Here is a 20627-nt window from a genome sequence, read left to right as displayed (position 1 = left end):
GTTTGTGTTTAGCTCCCTGCAAGCAGTAACTGCAAAGCACCAGAAATTTCAAGGACTGTCTCTTTCCTTCACTATCAGTGAAGATTCAACGTTCCACTCAGATCCTGAAGAATGGATATGGGCACACAAAAACATCAGCAACTTTTGATTACCCCATTTGGGCGCTTGGCCTCTGGCAAGGAAGAGAAACGAGTCTGTCCGCAGACTTCAGTTGCTCTGCTGGCAAGTAGAGATTGATGACCGTGACAACATTTGGGACGTAGCTCTAAAAATACAAAAATGAAGTGTCAGAAATCTTAAGAAGTTTCTGTTGACCTTGGAGTTTTAAATGGGTTTCAACCAATCCCTTAACCTTTCCCCCAGGTCCGGGTACACTCAATCCCGCACTGCCGTACCCAAAAAAGGCTCACGGCGGGTGCCCAAAGGCTCGCAGGTGCCAGGCCGGGCGTTCATTCCCGGGAATGCCCCGCGCCCAACCCCGAAGGCTGAGTTCTATAGCAGGAATATTTTTAAAAAAAGAAGATACCAGTTCCCACTTTTCCTTGACTAGCAACCACTACCAAAACTTTCCTATTTAATTGAAAACACAACGAGTAAAATGCTTCCATCTGCACGCCCCGGACATCGAGCGCCCGCATCCCTCAGCGCAGGATGGGCGGGGAGCGCGGCCGGGGCAGAGCTCGTGGTGCGCGGGCGGCTACGCGGTCCCGGCCGGCGGCCGCTGCCGGCGATTCTCACCGAGCCCTGCGCAGGGCCTGCTCCTGCCCGCTCCTCGAGCGGTGCCTTATCAGCGCCGACGCCGCAGCGCTCCCGTACGGGTCGGTGACCCCGCTTAGCCACCACCCTGCACCCCGCACCACGCGGCCCGCCCAGGAGCGGCGGCGGGAGGTGAAGAGCGCGATTCCGCTCCCGGAAAAACTACAGTACCCGGCGGGCCGCGGGGGAGGCGGCGCAGGGCTGTCTCCGCCCGGCGTCTGCGGAAACCGGAGCTGCGGCGGCCAGGGAAGCGCGGGGCGAGCAGCGCCGTAGGAAGGCCTCGGTTCGCCTCGCTCGGGAATCGAGGAGCAAGGGACCGTTCGGGCCTTTTCCCGCTTCGCTTTACCTCTCGCCGGGCAAGGGCGGGGGTTTGAGATAAACCCGGCGCGGGCCTGGGCCTGCAAGGCTGCACGCCCTGCCGAGAGCGAGCCTGGAGCGGGGGAGAAAGGCGATCCCGCCCCGCGGGCCGAGAAAATGCCCGCAGGCGGCCGCCGGCGGGGGCAGGGCCGCCCTCCGGGCTTGCGGGGTGCACAACGTGTGCCGTCTCCTCAGCCGCAGGGCCCACGGCTTCTACGCCAGAGATGCTGGTGTGGCCCATAGGAAGAACCTGGGACTCCTGAGGAGGATCATGTGTCAGGTAATGGGCTGCCGCTCGGCGCTGCTGCAGCCCGCGGGCTCGGCTTGCAGCCCAGGGGCTGAGCCTCAGTCCCCAGCCCAGGTGTTCGAGAGGTCCCCGGTCACGCTGGAGAACAGGTCTGGGGAGAAAAAAGGTGCACTTTTGATGAAGAGAGTAATGGTTAAAAATATTTCACAAGGCTCAGACCTAGAAATGTAGAAAGAATTGTGCTGGGCAAGAACTGCGAAGGCCCTTCTGTATCTAATAATTGTGTTATAAAATCTCATTAAAGCTTATTTCTATCACCTATTTCCCTAAGATGGCTTCATATTTAATACTAATCTTAAATTCTTAGTGCTTCATGTTGAATTTGGAAGGAGTTCGCATAATAAGATAATTGGCAGAGATTTTCAGGTAAACGTAACCCCAGTTCTCAGTGAAACTGATGTTACAGAAAAAATAGGAATTAAACCAATTACAAACTGAACTTTTTTTTTTAGTCAAAACAATTTCTGCTTCCATGCAGTAGTTGATAGAAATATATTAGAAAAGAATGTGGAAGTGAATTGGCAATTATATTGAAAATACATTTATTGGAAGTCAGCTGAAGTGTCTGCTTATGTAACTAGATCAATAGGCATTCAATGTTTACTGAAATAAAAATAATTACATCTGACTTACACTTCTTTTTTCTAAGACTGGAACCTTTGTTAATGGTATAGATGTTCTGATATCTCAAATGCAGGCAAGAAACTTTAATGTGAGCAGTTTATTTCTTTAACGTTCCGGGTGCTTATTGCAAATAATGGTAAATATGTTTTTCTGTCTTTCACACCAAACACCACCAGCAGAATGGAATTAAGTGTTCAATAAATAAAATTAATTACATATAAAAGAATTCTGTGCATATTTATACTCTGGGGAGTTTGGTCCTTGATTTCAAAAGTCACTATGCAAGTTTAGTTCCCACTTTTAATACAAGCAAGCTAATGGCAAAATATTCCTTACCACTGCTGTCCATAATAGCTCATTAAAATTTTTTTAATTTGGTCTTTAAAAAACACAAAATTTTATTATAAAAGGTCTGCTAATTTTATTTATAAAAACCAAATAATATTCTTTCTTGTGTATTCAGCAGTAAAGTTTTAATTAAAATAAGTTATTAAGTTGCAGGAGCCAAAGAAAATATTTTCAGAAGCAAAGTTTGTTACAAATAGCCATCCATGTTAAAACTGTTGTGTTTCAGGAAAGTACTAAATTCAAGAATGTTTGGACAACTCATTCTGCATCTCCTATTGCATATGAAAGAGGAAGAATTTACATGGACAATTACCAATGCTGTATTACCAGGTAATAAATTTACAGTTATGAGGTACTGACTTACAGATATGAGACTGATTCTGTGTTATATTGCTAACTTGACTCATAGCTGCTGTGAATTAAATGGAGTTTACTTGGGAACAAAAAATAAGCAGGTGATAAATCTTTGGCTTACAATCTTTGTATTACATTTAGATGCTGTTATATCTTAATGTGACACCTATCTTGGTCAAAGAAAACCTGATCTTTCAGGTGCAGTATAACAGTATAACCTCAGCTTTCAGAGCAGGAATGGAAGATGAACACAATTTTCTAGTCTTGCACTAAAAAGCCAAATGAACAGTAGTTCTTTGTAGTCTGGCAACTAGCAGCATGCTAAAGAGTGTGTCACAGAATCAGCCTATGTAACAAACTTGGTACTATGTGAATTCTGTTTAAAATAAGTAAATTATTTTTCATGCAAAAGTACAGCCTGCAGTACATGCTAATTTTTGCAAATGTATTTTGTAGATCAGTTCTCTGATCTAATATATTATTCTGTTCCATGATCAGTTGCAGAGACAGGTTAGGAGGCAGCACATGGTAGGATAGAGGACAGGAAATCTGTGTGCACCAGCCCTTGTCCTTGCCTCTCCCTACTGTGAGGGAAGTAGCATGGACTTGGAGAACTGCAATGCTGAGGAAGTTGGGGACAGAGCAGTTTTGAGATAGGGTCCATATGATACATAAAATACAAACTAGTCTGTCAGGGTAAACCACTAAGAGTCAATTAAGTTAATCTATCATCCACAGCTGAGGTCTAAATCTGCTTTTATTCCTACATTGTCTCAATGTTTTTAGTACTGGGTTAACCTGTCTAAGATCTTTCAGGTTTTCCTTTGTCTCATCCTCTCACAGAGGGCAAAACTGTGCACAGTAAAAAGCTTTTATTTTGTTGCCTTTTTCCCAACCTGGAAATGAAACTCAAGATAATTTTAGTAAGGAAGTAATACATCCTTAGTAAGGAGGTAATAAGAAGGCCTTCTTTAATGAAGGCCTTCAGAGGCAGTTATAGAAAGATGTCCACAAAAGCCCTTACAGGGATGAGTACGCATTTATAGGTTTAGGAAATTAGCATAATTAATAAAAAGCCCCAGTTAGGAGGACAAGGGGTGATGTAATTTCACCTCCCAGGTCAAGCCCCTTCTCTGGAGCCCCCCCTTCAGCACTAGTTGTACTTTGTCCATGAGAATGGATCTTGAAGAGTTGTTCTCAGCCTTGGTTCCCAGCTAGAACCAAGACAGCACTGGGGCCTTGCACCTCCCAGAGCTTGGAGCTCTGGAATTTGTTTTGTCTTTCTGCCTAGGGAAAGGCCATGGAAAAGTACTGGGAAAACTAGCTACTAATACAGTAGGTGACAGAGTTACAAATATCTATGTGAAGAATACAGAGAATATATAAAAGGAAAAATGGCAAAACCCAAACAGCATCAATTTTAATTAGTAAAGGGTTTTTTCTAAATATCTGGACATGATGCCACACAAAGACAAAACAAATTTGTTGTAAAAGGCAGCATTGGAAGAACCTGAGGAGAAGGTTCCAGGATGATCATTAGTTTCTGGAATATGCTTTCTTCTTAATGTATATCAGTAGAGCAAGAACATTACTATTAAGGTTGTTACTTAAAAAAACCAACCCAAAACTAAAAGTAAACCTGAAACTAAGAACAAAAAAAAGCAACCAGACCAAAAGATTTAGAGAAGGTTAGCTTTAAAATGTTACATTATATAAACTATTGTTTATTAGGCCTTACTTTGAGAGCAATTTCAGGTATGTTTACAAAGTAAAAATAAGATGTTTAGGTTTCTGACCTATAAAACTGTATGAAATGACTTTTTGATAAAAAGTGGTCTATAAAACAGACTAATGATTAGCAATCATTTTCCTCTAGCATTGCGCAACAGCCAAGACTAATTTATCAAAAGTCAAAGTGTGCCAAGTCTGAAAAAATAGAAGATGCTTTATTATTGGAATGCCCATTGGTAAGATTACTTTTTACTAGAACATTTTTGTGCAAAACACTAAATTAATATATTTTGATGAAACATTTAGAATGGAGTGCTTTTTCTTTCCAAATTATTTTCTCAATGTTTTTAAGGAGTTCAGTCATTAAAGGTTTGCAACACGTGCCTTATTTATATTAACTGAACATTTAGAGGTATACTTCTCTGAATTTCTCAGTAGTGCATTCAAATCCTTTTTTCATAAGCTTTCATGGAAGATTTTAAAACCAGTGCTTTTATTCTTATGCACCCAATTCTTAATTCCTTACAAAATAAAATCTACTTCTATTTTTATTTATTTTTAAATAACAAGGACAGTAGCTGGGAGTTTTAGTTTTCTTCAGATCCATTGACATTAAAAAAACCAAAAAGCAGTACACTGGAGGCCCATTGAAACGACCCTGCCCAAAAACTCTTCTACTGTTTCTACCTGATAATTGCATCATTTCTCTCCTTCACCCAGTGTCCACAGAGCTTAGAAATATTAGCCCTATCCTTGAGGTGCCTAAAACTAAAGCAATGTAAGTACTATTTGTAGCAGTTGCTGTTGAGTTATCACTGAATGTCTTCTTTTGAAATACTTAAACAATTTTCTCTTCAAGATTGGTATCAATTAGATCAATAAGCAGTTAACTTTTGCAAGGAAAAGATTTTTTAAAGGGTGCCTCTTCTAGAAAAGGTAACTGTCTTGCAAAAGTGTGACAGCAGATTATTTATGTCATAGGTAATTATTTGACATGGATGTGAACTTAGAGATACTGATCTGATTAGCAGGCAGATTTCCTCCTTCAGTTTTTGAGGAATGTGTATTTACTTTCATGTTCTTCAAACTGTCAAAATGTTTTGTATCCTCCTGATACAAACTTATTTCTAATAGCCTTTCTTTTATGTAGGGGGAAATGCTACCAAGTCCATCAGATTATAAAGCTTCCCTGATAGTCCTGACAGTGCAGAACTGGCTTCTACGTCTCTCTGCTGATAGTGGAGAAGTACTGGAAAAAGTGTATCTTGCTGGTTCCTGTTGCAAATTCTTCAGGTATTAACAATTAGGGTTTATATCATTAACAGTCAGTAGCAGTATAGTGGAGAAGGAGTGCTTAATATAATTAACAGTGATTAGTGCTATAGAGGAGGAGGGGAGTCGTGTTATTTGAGCACTACCCTATGGCTGACAAGAGGCTTGTTAATCTCAACCATTACCTGGAGTACTTTTCCTGCATGCTCTTACTTGTAGAAGAATTTAATCTACTTTAGTGTTATGCTGTCAAATTTAGTATCAAGTTCCACAAAACCTAGCCTACTATTTGCTTTTCTCTGACAGCTTTACAGCCTGTAGTATTGCAATGGCAACATACCAGGGGAGGACTTTGAGAGCTGAAAAACAAACCTGATCAAACATACAGACAATAAGTTCGAAGTCTGAGCTGTTTTTAATTTGCAAAGGTTCTTTTCCATAGGGTAGCCATTTTTCTCTTTTAAAGCAGGGCAGTTACTGCTTCTGGTAAACTGCTTCTTTTTTTTGGTTTTCAGAAAATATTTTTGTTAGGCTGAAGGATAGGAAAGTGGTGATTATAAAGGAAAGGAGAAAAATTAAGATTGGAAAGTGTGAATATTCACTAATTTTCTCACAATCCTGTATGAAATAAGTAATTCCTAGTTCCATGGATTTCTGCTTTATTGCAAACAGCCCCTCTTCCAAATCAAATAGTCAAGTTCCCTGGGCACAGACATCTGCTTAGTTATAGTTGATTATATTTTATGTGAAATAATACATTAATAAATGGGTTTTAAGTGGTTAAGGCAGGCCTTTCTTGTCACAAACAGGTATCTGAGCTGGGATACTCCTCAAGAGGTAATGATTGTAAAGTCAGCTCAGAATAAGCTCCCTGCAGCAGCACGGCAGGTAAGTGTTGTAATTTTTACAACATTGATCAAAAAAATTTACAAGCATAAAGATGGGGACATTGTACTTGGTTATTATGGAAGAAGATAAAGATGTCCTACCTTTAATAACTATGTTCAGTATTGTTCCTTCCCAGGCAGGAATCCAACAGACTGTATTGTTTTATCTTGCTGTATTCCAAGTTTTGCCTCTTTCATTCATTGGAATGCTGGAAATAAACAAGAAGGTAAGTTAATTTCTCTAATAATATGTAATCTGTAATGTAGTTCTATGACAGCTCTAGTTTAGACACTTATTTCAGAAGTCATACTTACAAGCTTGTAAAAGCAATTGAAACATTAATTAGCAGCAGTGTTCTTGTGTCTGATTGGGGTGTTGGAGCAAATATTCTTAATTCTAAGGACCAGAAGAGAAATACAAATGGATTCTCTTACTGGGTTACTCTTTGACATACAGCAGGACTTTAGCCTTTTCTTAGAGCAATCATAAGAATTAGGGAACCCTTAAGTGTTTGTACATTTCTTTTCACCTCCTTAAAGACAGATGTGCCTCTGACCCAGTCCTAGTAATAGTTTATGAATTCTATATGTGTAAAACAAATGTTTCACACTTTTATTATCACTATTACTGAATGGCAAAATAAATATATCTTGCTTTATCAGTCAAGAATAAACAAACCTGAGTTCAATTTCTGACCTGTAAGTAAGTATATATACTTAGGAAGAAACTTTGAGCCAGATTGTAATTTTTACTGTTCTATTTTAAGTCAAGAAGGCTCTGGATACAACTTGCAGATGAAACAGTACAAACATGAAAACTATGTCTGCGTAGGTATTGTGTCTTTTAGGATCCAGAGTTATAAGCTGGAGTTTTAGCTGGTGCTAGGTTGAGTTGAGGTTGTAATTGAAATTGGGCCTGGCAAGTGAAGGCAGGGATTTAAACTTTTTAATTTGGGCCCATGAAAGCTTGAGAGTACTGTGTATTGTTCTGTTCAAAATTAGTATTTAAGACTAAAAAAAAACCATTACCAGTATCAAAGGTGTTCTCAATCTGGTTAGGAATGGCATGCCAGATTCATCATGGTCATAGCAGGCAGAACATGTGAAGGAGCACTTCTTCAGCTGGGTCTGTGCTGAGTACTCATCAGAGAAATTGTTAAAATTGTACTGGACAGGGCAGCATTTGGGGTGTGAGAATCCACCCGGCAGGAGATGCAGTGCCAGACCTGACACAGAGCAGTGGAATGTAACTGTTAGATTGGAGTTGGGGTTAGTGTTACTGCCTGAGGCTGCAGAATGCACCTCAGCTTTATTGAGGTGGGCTACCACAACACATTGTGAGTTCAGAGTGGCTGAGGTCTCAAGGATAGAAAGGAGACTTTAGCCTTGGAAGATTATTAGAGTTTGTCTCTGAAAGACACTGAGACCTAAGCTAGCAAATGTATTGAGAAAAAGCCATAAAACTAAATAAAAGGCAGTCTCAGGAGTGAATATAACTTTCAGAACCAAACAGATCACGTAATCGCTGGTAGTGCTGGTAGTGATAAGATGTAGGTGTCTTACAGTTTCTGGGTTTCTTTAGCTTTTTATTGGTTTTAGGCCTGTTTTAACTGGTTTAATTGCTTTTTCACATAGTGAGTCAGATTAAAGAAAACTACATTTTCAAGCATATCTATTAAAAAACCCCTATCAACTTCACATGTTGGTTATAATTAAATATTAAGAATTAGTTTGTGGGGTTTGCTCAGTGATGTGTTAAGCAGACGCACAAATGAATAGTGCATAATTTTTAAAAAAGATAAGTCAACTTCTCATGTATACGTCTAATTTGGATTCAGAGAGAACTCTGTGACAGCTGGATAATGTAGTTTTAGTACAGCTGTATGCAGTCACAGAGTTGTGATTAGACTAGTATTTTACACTGGGGATAAAGAAAGAACAGAAGATCTGAAATCAGGACTTTTTAGATAGAGTTGCTAAGTTTTGCTAACGTGGGATGCTGAATAATATTATCTATTCATGTATGATAATAACTGGGTAGCATGATATGAAGATATACTGAGAATTGATTAGAGCATGAATCTGCTTGCAGAATATGACTACTGTAACTTCAGGTGTTACTGCAGTGCAATGGATTAAAGAAACTCAGCAGAACAGATGAGTTACAGAAAACTTGAACACTGATCATAGAGTTTAGTCAGAATTTTAAAAAGTGATTGAAGAATTAAGGACATAATGTCAGTTATTTGTGTTTTCTCTCAATTGTTTCTTCTCTGATAGAATATTTTTTACTTAATTTTATTCCAGATTTTTGGTAATAGTGTGACAGATGTTGCTGTTTCTAATGGAATCCTGATTGTAATGTATAGCATGGGTCTGGTCAGACTCTATAACTTCAAGGCCATTTTGGAACAGGTAATGAAGTAAAGAGTTTTTATACAATCCATGCTATTTTTGGGTAACAAGTCATAAATATTCATGTACTCTACATAAGTACATGGGGTATTGTAGGTTCCTGCCTACAATTACAATTAGAAGATAAAAATGGACATACTATCAGAAAAATTACTTGCAACAGTTACAGGTGGCAAAACATAAGAGATACGGGGTTAGACAGGCACTTCTGGGGAGTTATGTCAATGTTACACCAGATGTGCTTCTCTCTACACACCTAGTCTGTAGTTATAGATGATTGTTAAGGCCAGAAACTGGTGGGCATGGGGAAGTTTGATCTCAAACAGAACTGCAGTTAGACATGTGAGTTTATATCCTTCCAATCAAAAATCAAACTTTAATTAAAAAATAAGACCTCAAGCAGTATCTAACAAGATAAGGAATGCAGTAGTAATAGAGAATAAAACTAAACAGCAAGTAAATATGCATCTGTAAAACTAAATTGTTCTGTATTACTTTAGTTCATGGAACAACCATTTGATTTGGGACAAGAATTCAACTGGAATGGTCAGGTGGGAGTTGTAGGAAAGTATCCATTTGGTCTTCCATGTAACATTAAAATAACAGGTAATTATGACCTTTGTATTGGCTTGACTGTGGCTTTTATGGATTGATTGTGGCTTATTTCACACTAAGAAAAAATATTAAAATTGCTGTGCTCATACTGTGCTGTAGCTGTATTTCTGGACTTACATTATAGTAAAATCTGCTTCCCTTTACTTCTAATTACAGTAATTATATAGGACACACCAAGAAAACTGTTAGAGCAACTGAGCTATCTGAAAAACTTTATTAGCAATGCATGAAATGGAAACCCCTTTCTTTATTTCTGAGATGCAATTGCTGTTGAGAAAGAGGAAGGACTAGGATATCTGTTAGTAGCACTCAGAAACAGAATATGGTATGTAAGCAAAAGATGTGAGAACACTAACTTGCAGAGGAAATTCAATGAGACTGAATACAATTTGTCTGACTGGCATTTTGATATTCTAAGTTGTCAGAAATGTGCCGATTTCAGTAAAATGAATTCCTGAGAAGAGAACAAATTATTAAAAACAATTCTAATGCCTCAAATCATTAACTTATAAACGTTCTGCATTATGTAATGACTTCTTTCTTTAAAAGCAAACAATGGCTTCTGTTGGTACATTTGAGATTAGAATTTGGTGCTAAGAATCTTGATGAATGAGCAAAGCCCGAGACTTCTTTTGAAATTTCTTTTCTTACTTTAAAAATACATTCTCACAAGCCTACACTTGAGGCATCTAAAAAAATTTAAAAGGTTGGTTTCACAAACATCAAAGAATGCATGCATTTATTTATTTATTTTTGAATGCTTCTGTATTAAATTTTTTTTCAGGTGATTCTCCACATAAAAATGTCTCTTTTTTTCAGAGTGTCAGATAATAAGAGACAAATCAATCCAGATTTATATAAAAATGAGGGATAAAGATAAACAGATAAAGTACACAAAGATAAAGTACAGACTTATATAGTGAGGTTATAATGCAACATTTTATCAAAACAAAGCAATAGGCTGCTATATTTGATGTCTCCGTTTTTGCAACGGGAAATCTTCCCCCATTTTTTGTCTCCATCTCAAACTGTGAAACCACCATTTAATGTTAGGGACCTGTGGAAAACCTGCTGTGGGAACTTTAATAGGAAGATTTGATCTCATGGCTTTTAGACCATTATAATTTTTAGTTTTGAGATTTAAAACTGTACTGGAGAACACCGTTTTGATCTTTAATCATATTCAGGAATTTGTGGTTAGGAAGTTTTGAACACATAACGTACATTTTCATGCTTGCTTTTTGCAAATAGCTTCATTCCTGTGGTTTTTGAGTTTTTTTCTTTCAAGAATGAGATGGGCAAATGCTTCAGTGAACAAGATCTTAGCAGTTTCAGAGTGCAGGCTTGTATTTACTATAATTTAACTGTGTGTAGTCTTCTTTCTTACTTAAGTCCTAGCCTCCCTACAGAAATTGCCTGAAGGGATGGGCATTATTACAATACTGGTTTATGGTGTGAGGTACCCACAAATGTCTAGAGATCAAAACTTACAGGCTAAGATGTACTATGCTACAGCTCTCAACTGCTGGGGAGGAATTGATTTTGGTCACAGTGTGTGTTTTTCTGAATGGCCCAGAACTTAAAACTAGTTTGATTTATTGTTAGCTGATACAGTAATTTCAGAAAAAAAAAAAAAGCAAGGAGAAGGATACTTTGTAGAAACCTTTTCTTGTTGTTATTTCTTTGGTTTTTATTTGCATGTAGAACATTTGTTAGTGCTGCCAGGAACAGCTTTTAGAGAAGTTTGCAGAGTTTAAAGTAAGTAAACAAAGAAGCTCAAGTAGAGATTGAAAACTGGCAAGACTTGGGGAAAGACTTGCAAACAATAAAACAGGAGGTGTTTAGCAACAAGAGCAAGTGACATACAAGTGGGAATGATGGAGCTGAGGCAGCAGAATCACATTATCACAGTGGTTTAGGTGGAAACCATAATAGGAAAGGCATATTTTAAAGCACCCTCTACTACTCAGTATTGATATACTGTTGATTACATTTAATTGTATAATTATAATATATAATTTAGTCCATCTACCAGAATTTTGAGGGACCTTGATATATAAGCTTTATTTAAAAAGTTGTTTGGGTAAAATGTCGCAAACTTTCTTAACACATTTTTCATTTTCTGACGGATTTTAGTATTAGTAGGTCCTTTGCTTATGCTTCCATCTTCAACATTCTCTACACTTCCAGCAGATGCATAACTTTTTATAACATATAGTTTATCTCTTGCACAGAATCTCCCATTTCTTATGTGTCACTCCAAAAAGCAAATGGGAAACAGCCGCTTTCCAGCTTAGGAAAGACTTCATCTCCATTGGCAGTGAACTAATTCCATTCAGTCTAAATGGCTAAATTGATGGAAACATGAACAAAGGAAGAGGAAGGAAGCACTCCATAAACATAATTTGTGATGTCATGTGATATCAGCATTGGCATTAGGACAATTATCTAGACACAGCAGGAAAAGAACAAGTCAAAATTTGGATAAGACCTTTGGGTCCAGATTGAATCTTGTTCTCCTTGCACTAAATGACTTTGGGTTTTTATATTCTGCCTGTTTAAATTCCCCTCGTAATTGCAGATTTTCTCCACATTTTATCAGTTTTTTCCCCAGCTTTTCTCTGTACTGTTAGAAAGACCTGGTCTTCAGTCTAAAACTGATTCAGTTATAGCAGCTGTAGAAATTGCTTTAATTTAGCTAGTTGGCAGAAGTTGTAAAGTTGATTTCATTAAAAATACCTCTCATTTAGTAAAAAGAACACTTGTACTAATGGCCTAGTACATCTCAGTAATTTATCCTAACTAAACTGAAAGGAAAACTAGATACCTTTTGCCATTAATTGCTAAAAATTCTGTATTTTGATTTATTTTTATGAACTCAGCTACAGATTGCATCCATTGTGGTCCACACTATTTTGTTGTATTACACAAAAGGAGAAAGCAGAATCTAAATATTCTGTCTTCCTGCATTTAATTCTGTTATTTGAGGTTGCTGCTTGCTGTTTCCAGTTATTTATCACTGGTTTTCTCAAGAGAATAGTGACCATCTTGATATGGTCTTTGGTCTGTTCATGTGTGCATCCTTTCTCAATCAGATGAGCTGGAATAATTTTAATTATTTGCTGTGACTTTGCTTGTAAGTCAAAGGTACTAGAAGAGTATTCAGCATCAAGATCTGAGAAGGGAGGGAGGGAAGGAAGAAGAGGGAACTTCAGATGTGCACCTGGGTGCTGGGTGAGGTAGCATAGCTAGCACTGGAAAAAAGTTAATAGCAAATGTGTTTCCACCAATCCTCAAAAGTTCTGAAGAATTAGTAGCTTTATTGGAATTTACAATTGTAAGCATCAATGGAATGGTGACTGTTCTGCTACTAATGGTGTTAACATTACGGAATATTTGCAGATACCCCACCTTTGCTATTTGAAGCATCTTCTCTGGAGAATGCATTTCAAATTGGAGGTTACCCTTGGCATTATATCATCACACCAAACAAGAAAAAACATAAAGGAGTCTTCCATATTTGTTCTCTGAAAGACAATGCTTTGGTAATACATTCAGAAAGCAGCTTCTCTGAAATGAATGTGTATTATGTTTGTCTTCTCTTATTCTGAGTAGGTTATAATACCTTTGTTTACCAGTGCAGTGCTTTCACAGGCTCACTCCACTATCAAATTAGCTATCCCATGGAGTCATGTGTAAAATGCTTTCTTCTGAATCAGTGCTTCTCATATTTCCTTCATTCCAATACAACAGTGGTGCAGTCAGAGCTACACAGCACTGTATCATGACTTAAAAGTCTCATTACCTGTTTCCTTGCATGGTAACATCCTAATGCACTTGTGACTAGTCAGCCTACTAAATGCTGACTACAGAATTATTTTAAATTTTATGATATTGCAGAGTAAATGTCCTTAATGTTTGTAGTTTACCTTTGACTTGAACCTTCTTTCTCTCCCTAAAAAAGATTTGATTGCACAGTTTAATCCCCTTCTGTCCCTATAAAGGTTTTATTGGTTAGTTTAATCTGTTCCTAATTATTTTTCTGTACTATTCATCATATGAATACTATTTTTTGTGAGCTGTCCATCTCAGCTTTTATTTTGAATGTGGAATTGACCTGAAGATCATTCTGTATTTCGAGCAACTTCTGGGCCTGTTAAGAGTTTCTTGACTAAAAAGTCTCATCTGTAAATGTCCTTATCTCTTTTGCTTGCCTGATCAATTATTTTCCCTCCTTATTTTCAAAACTGATGTTCCACAATTGTAGCTGAAGATCAATTTTGATTCAAACGGACTTGCAGAATCCTTTCTCATCTGGTTTTTTCTACGTGGGTTGATATATTTGGCAATTGAATTATGGATGTCAGCTAAATTTAATAACAGAAAGCCACTGCCAAAATCCCGAGATTTTGACTGGCTTGCATGTGATTGCTGAAATCACAAGGTATTCCAGGTGCTCCACAAATAATTTGCACAGAAGAGGCTAAGCCTGAGGTTTGAAGCTCAAGTTGAACTCTGTGCTAATGTGTATTGCATGTCATTCCACATGCCACGTCTTGGATACTCAAATAGCTGGAATTGTTGAAGTGTTTGCACAGTGTAGGTTAAATCTTCATTCTGCTTAGTTTCAGGAGAGATAGGACAATATATAGCTAAGGTACAAGGTTATTGCTTATTGCATATTAAAAATCTCAAAACTACTTCACTGAATATCTTGAGAATTGGAACTGAGTTTTTTTATTACTGTTGTTGTTGGTTTTATTATTGTTCCACTGCCATCCTTTCTGGTCATGTTTAGGAGCAATACTTACAAACCTCCAGAGGTATATAGTGAGGAGCTCAGTATTTCCTCTTTAATTAGATCTGGGAAACTTTCAAAATACTAATATTCTAAATTTTCTTTTTCTTCTTCAGGCAAAAAATGGCATACAGGATATGAAATGCTGTTCACTTGAACCTGACTGGATATATTTCCATCCAGATATGTCAGGCAGAATAATCCACGTGGGACCAAATTTGATAAAGTATGAGCCTTTTTTACTCAAATCTTTTATTCATTAGAGAAGTTGCATAACTGCATAAATTTAGTAGTCTGATGATTTGCAGGCCCAAACACTCATCAGACTATAGAAACTATAAAATCTATTAATTTGTCAGAATCAAACATTCTTCTAGAAACATCTGCCAATTTTGGTGTGATGAATATGAGCACTAGAGGCCACAGTTTACATTTTGGTATGAAAAATACGCAAGGACCACTGTATCAAAATTCCACTGATAAACATAAATTACCAAAATAACTAATTTCCATTTTATTTATTTACAATGTTTTAATGTACTAGATAAAAAAAATTCTATAGAAAGGTTATCGTAAGCAGATTAGAATACATGACTTACTTTGTAATTTGTTTCTTTTGTAGAGTCTTAAAGCTTAAGGAAGTTAAAAATCATGCAGATCAAATGGAGATTGCAGAAGATTTTACAATTGTAGCCAACAGAGAAAACTGTGTGAGTTTAGTGTCTGAGATCACAATGGGGGATTTTGTGCTATAAACAGGGGGTTTGCATATTGAGTAATCACTGTGTTTTATGGGCTTTATCCAAGGTTTATTGAAAGACATGTTCTGTCTTCATTGGACTTCAAGTGGTATGAAAAGAATTTTGAAAACAATAACACTTTCAGGATAGATTTCTGAAACCTTCAGTCTTTTCTTTAGTTTTCAGTGTTCGTTAAGGTGTGCAGTGTAATAATGTATCATGGATATAAAATATACTTAAAAGATGGTGATAGATTTCCTTCAAATGAAGGTGCCACCAAGTGATAATCATGTGCATCTCTGGTGTTCAGGTAAGTTGATCATACAAATGCTAGAAAAGTTTCGAGTCTCTGATAAGTTAGGGGTAAGTCTTCATAAGACAACAAAGACACTACATTGCTTCCAAAAGTCCATTCCTTTTCCTGGCCATGCATGCCTGTCATTCTCTTGTGCCAAATTTGGCATTCATCTAACCCTTGGTGAGCCAAATCAGTGCTCTAAAATAACAGAATAACCTGGCAGAAAAGGTGAGTACTTTCTGCTTGTTTGTGTTGCTGAACTGGAGCAGAACAGGACTGAGTCATCAGTGGATCAGAAGGGTAGAACCAAGTGTGAGAGGATGATTTAAAACTGGTGGTAGAACTGAGCTCTTTAATCTACTCAGTTGTTTCATGAAGTCTTCTGTGATACAGAATCACAAGGACAATCTAATGTCAAAAAGGTTAAAGAGCACACATGAAAAAAATTCTAGGTAGTGCCTGGAACTGTCATTTTGATTCAGCAGACAAGGTTATGTCTTACCTAAAAGCAAGTTTTTATAGTTTGAATACTGTAAAATGTGCAAATCTGTGATGCTAATTTTTAAGCTTTTGTGGGGATAAAAGGTTTGTGTATTAAAAATCTTGACAAACTCAAGAACAAAACTTGTATTGAATTCAAAAACTAAACGCCAGTTGCCGTCTAATAACTTGCCATACTGCTTTTTGAGAGTTGTGTAGGTAACTTCTGTTACAGTAAGAAGAAAGAAATATGAGTTCTAATCCTGCCTATGCTGTGCTTATTCATTTTGACTTCTATTAAGACACTGATAACCTATTTTTTAATATTTCTGGTGTTAATGAAGCCCAGTGGAAGCAGCCATGGTGGTTTAAGATGCTACTTCTCCCATCTTCTGGAAGTAAAAGTTTAGGAAAAATCAGTGGTGATTTAGCAGTCTTAATTCTCATTCCAGCATCTTGGTTCTCGTCACTTCTGTTCAAAAAATTATGGTAGCTGAGAGCCTTTGCCACCTCTGTGGAACACTTCTGAATATGAGTAAACAGCAATAAAATCTCAGGTAAAATCCCCAAGTTCATGAACTCATAAAGTAAACAGCAGCACCAGGGCTATGCGTAGCTATTGAGTAAAACAAGGTCAGAAGGCAAAATGTATGGAACAGATACATTGTCAAATGGATAGAAACGACATTGCTCCGAAGTCTAGAGACACTTCTTTTTTATGTTTCTCCAAAGGTGAACAACAATGTTACTGTAACAGCCTCTGGTCGGGTGGTGAAGAAGCGTTTCACCTTGCTGGATGATGACCCAGAACAAGAGGTAACTGAAGTGAGAGCACTTCATGGATCGTTTCAGTGTTTAGCTAGCCAGCTCGCTTCTTGTTTCAGGGGCAGTGCATGTAACCATTAGCTCTCTAGATCCTTGAATTCTTTACTCCTCTTCTCTTTGTCTTCTTCCAGTTGCTTCACATACTGTTTATCATCTTTTCTCTTTGGTCAACATTTGAGCTTTGTATTTTTTCTTTCTTGCAAGAACTGCTCTTATGCCCCACATTATCATAATTCCATGTGACTTCGATGGCACAGAAAAAATATGTTAATGTAACAAACCGTTATTTTCTCCATTTAAATATCTACTTTGAACATTTCTTATAAAGCATTTTATGAAATGAAAGAAACTTTTTCTTTTCCTCTGCTTTAGGATCCTCTTGTCTTTTTTAAAGTATCTCTCAACTTTATTTTTCTCTCTCAGTTACTTTGATTGGATTGTAGGATAAAGTGTTGAGCACTTTTCCTTTACATAACTGCTTCTTGAGATTGAAAACACCACTTGAGTCTTTAAAGGTTATGAAAAACATTTTTAGCTCTCTGTCTAGAGCTGGATCTGTAATTGACATAAGTACAACAGGTAAAATTCATCAGTTTCTGGCAGTCACTTCTATTCTTTATTCTGAGGAAATAGATTTTACTATGGTAAAAATACAGCACAGTCCAGTATAACCCTTAAGGGTCTGCAGTTTATTTCTATTCACTTTTTCTTTTAACCATAATAGAAGTAATTGCACACTCTTTTTTTTTTCCTGTTGTTACATTTGTGGTTCCAGTAAATGTTTTTACATTATGGAAGAAAAGGACTGCCTTGAATTTAGAGTATGTCACAGTGAGATAAAGGCAATTAAGGTCATTCACAATCTTCATATTTTGGTGTCAGTTCTTCACTGACCTGTAATCTGTGGAGCAAGAGAGATCTGAACACAACATACAGATATTCATGGAATTACTCTAATGTACCCATTCCCTCAAAACCAATGATGGTTTAAAACTACACTGTCTAATAACATCTCTGCTTCAAGAGCCTAAAGATACTTCTTGGTCACTTTAGAAGTACTTGTTTTATATTTCTTATATGCTCCATATAAAATACATGTACTTGCACATTAGGATTTTTCAGAACATCACTTCCTTTTCTCCTGCTTAAGGAATTTTGCTGAAATACCCTGACAGCTCATGTTGGGAAAAATGCCTGTTGGGTATTGGGCTCCCAAAGTTTTCTTTTGGATGAGAAGACTTAAGAACTAGAATTTGCCCAATACTACTTTCACATGACAAAAAATAACTATGCAATTTAGGTAGAGGGGAATGTGAATTTGTGTTTGATTTGTAAACTTGAGGTTTGTTTTTCCTAAGACATTCAAAATTGTGGACTATGAAGATGAATTGGATTTACTATCCACTGTGGCAGTTACTCAGATAGGAGCTGATGGAAGAGCTCACCTTGACTTTCATTGCAATGAACATGGGATTCTGCTTAAGAGTATTCCATTAAAGGAGTCCTGGGATGTGGTGAGGAAAATTCTTGTCTTTTGTTCCCACTGTCTCTTCCCCATGCTCATTCAAATACCACTTCTGTTCAGATTTTAAGCAGGTATATAAGTAGCAAAGGGATGAGATTTGCATAAAATAACAATTACAACTCTAAAATTGTAAATCTAAAATTGTAAGTACTCCATCAGACAGTAGTTAATTTACCTGAAAATCTCCATTATTTGAAATCATGATTGTGGGGGTTTTTTTTGGTTGATTTGTTTGGGGTTTTTTTTGTTTGGGGAAAGGTTTGTCCTTAATGTATTTCTGAAGTATTTATCAACTTAAATACTCCATGGCTAGTTACATCAGACTAACTTTTCAACTTGTAAAGACTCTCCCTGGTTTAACTTGAAGTACTCATGCATAAAATGAAGCACAGACCTCATGGTATATATATTTGGGAAGATGGAATGGGCCATTCATCAGTCCAAGTTTAGGTGGACATCCAGCTTAGATGGTCTGAAATTTTCAGCACTGTTACACCTCTTTTATCATTGACTGCATAGGCAACTTGTGATCATAAATCAGATGCTCTGAACTTAGATTCCTAAAATAGGGATGTGAGAAATCTCTCAAAAGTTATAAAATTCTGTCCTTTATCTGGAAGAGTAATCTCTGTGTATCCACACAAAATTTCTGCCTGATCATGGAGCTCACCACTGTTAAATATTTTTTTGTTCCTTGTGGAAAATGATAGATATTAGCAAGTTGTGGAAATAGAGACTGCAACCTGAACTTTTTTTTTTCTCATTTCAGACTTACAGTCATGAAGTTTACTTTGACAAAGACCTCGTATTGCATATAGAACAGAAGCCTAATAGAAGATTCAGTTGTTATGTTTACCAAATGGTATGTGATACTGCAAGAGATGATGATCCTTAATGCTTTACAAAAAAACAGGAAGTGTTTAGTAAAAAAAGGAGGGAGAACTTTTGTATATATTTAAGCCATAAACACCAGCTACAGAGAATTTTGGATGCTATTTAAGGATACTGCAAGAGATCATGATTCTTAATGCTATAAAATAAATCAGAAAGTGTTTTTGTAAAAAAAGGAGGGAGAACTTTTGTATATATTTAAGCCATAAACACCAGCTACAGAGGATTTTGGATGCTATTTAAGGACTCCGTACATAGTAGTCAACTACTGGTTTTCTGGCTGAATTTAATCTTAACATTTTGTACTACTAGATAAGGTCTTGTTTCTTTTTTTCTTTGTGACACTGTACACTTGCCTGTAGTTTCTCATTGCTTTTCATGTATTCACCAGCTCATCATTAATGCTAGATGCAGCATTTATTGCTTCTCTTCAGCGATAGGATTGAAATACTGGACATCAAGGAGAAAGATGTGGACTTACCTATTACCTGCCATCTGCTATGATCAGTCTTACATAGTTTTACCTATGCAACTCTGATGATGCCTTAAGAGGCTTCCTAAAACAGAGGCTAGACAGTGTTAAAGGAATAAAGTAGCTATTTATAGAAAGGCCTTCAAAGGATACACCTTGGGCAGTACAAGAGCCTGGCTGTGGCTCCACCCAAGATGGATGACAGGTCACATGCTTTCACACTTTTCTAAGTTTTGGTCCATTTACATACTGGGGTTAATTGTCCAATTACAGCTTCAGGTTATGAAGTCCCATGCTCTCAGATTGCTCTCCTCAGTTCACTGTTGTTTATGCTTTTTGGGCCTGAAGCTGTAATGGTGTCCTTGGTTCTCGGGCTGGAAAAAGATTGTTTTGTCTAATGAAACTGTGAAGAGAACTTGCTAACAATTTATATGAAGTTCAGAGTTATATACTAATGCAGTACAGAATTTGGAAAATATGAAAGGTAAAGCTTAAGGCATCTCTAATACAAACTGTTAATTAATCAAAGTATGTAAAACTATCTAGGATAAATTTTGTATGTAGTATGAAAATTGTAGTGTTACCATTAAACCACTTAGACAAAATCCTTCTCTTGGTTTTGTGTGAGAAATAAAATCACTCAGGTTTTCTGGTTGTGTATGTTTTGGTTTAAAGAGAAATGTTAATAAATTATGTATTTTACTGTATTTTTAATACATTTTATATGTTTTTACATATATATGTATATCCAAGCAATTCTCTGCCTGACCCTGTTAAGGTTCAGGAGTTGTTCAGTCTGAGCCAAAGCTCCCAGCTGTTCACCCTTATTACTGTGTGCAGCCTATCAGATACATTGGAGTTCTGTGTGGTATATTCAGAATCTGCAGAATGAAAGCTTTCATTTTAAATTAAAAAACACCCACAAGAACAAA

At 37.1% G+C, this 20627-nt stretch overlaps 1 protein-coding gene across 1 annotated transcript; it reads left to right on the top strand.

Moving 5' to 3' along the window:
• Positions 1 to 1135: 1135 nt before the first annotated feature.
• DCAF17 (DDB1 and CUL4 associated factor 17) lies at positions 1136 to 20402 on the top strand (the record flags this gene model as incomplete). The annotated part of the gene is made up of 14 exons (XM_036386388.2): positions 1136 to 1393; positions 2619 to 2722; positions 4623 to 4713; positions 5628 to 5770; positions 6559 to 6637; positions 6774 to 6863; positions 8944 to 9051; positions 9552 to 9657; positions 13069 to 13211; positions 14581 to 14690; positions 15087 to 15174; positions 16715 to 16798; positions 18166 to 18321; positions 19102 to 20402. Coding segments are annotated over 14 exons (1686 nt in total), but the record flags the coding sequence as incomplete, so codon positions are not given.
• Positions 20403 to 20627: the final 225 nt, after the last annotated feature.

This window comes from Molothrus ater, chromosome 7 (genome assembly GCF_012460135.2).
Source record: "Molothrus ater isolate BHLD 08-10-18 breed brown headed cowbird chromosome 7, BPBGC_Mater_1.1, whole genome shotgun sequence".
NCBI classification, from domain to species: Eukaryota; Metazoa; Chordata; class Aves; order Passeriformes; family Icteridae; genus Molothrus; species Molothrus ater.
The sequence above is the reverse complement of the archived record's forward strand: the minus strand, read 5'-3'. Positions and strand labels throughout refer to the sequence as shown.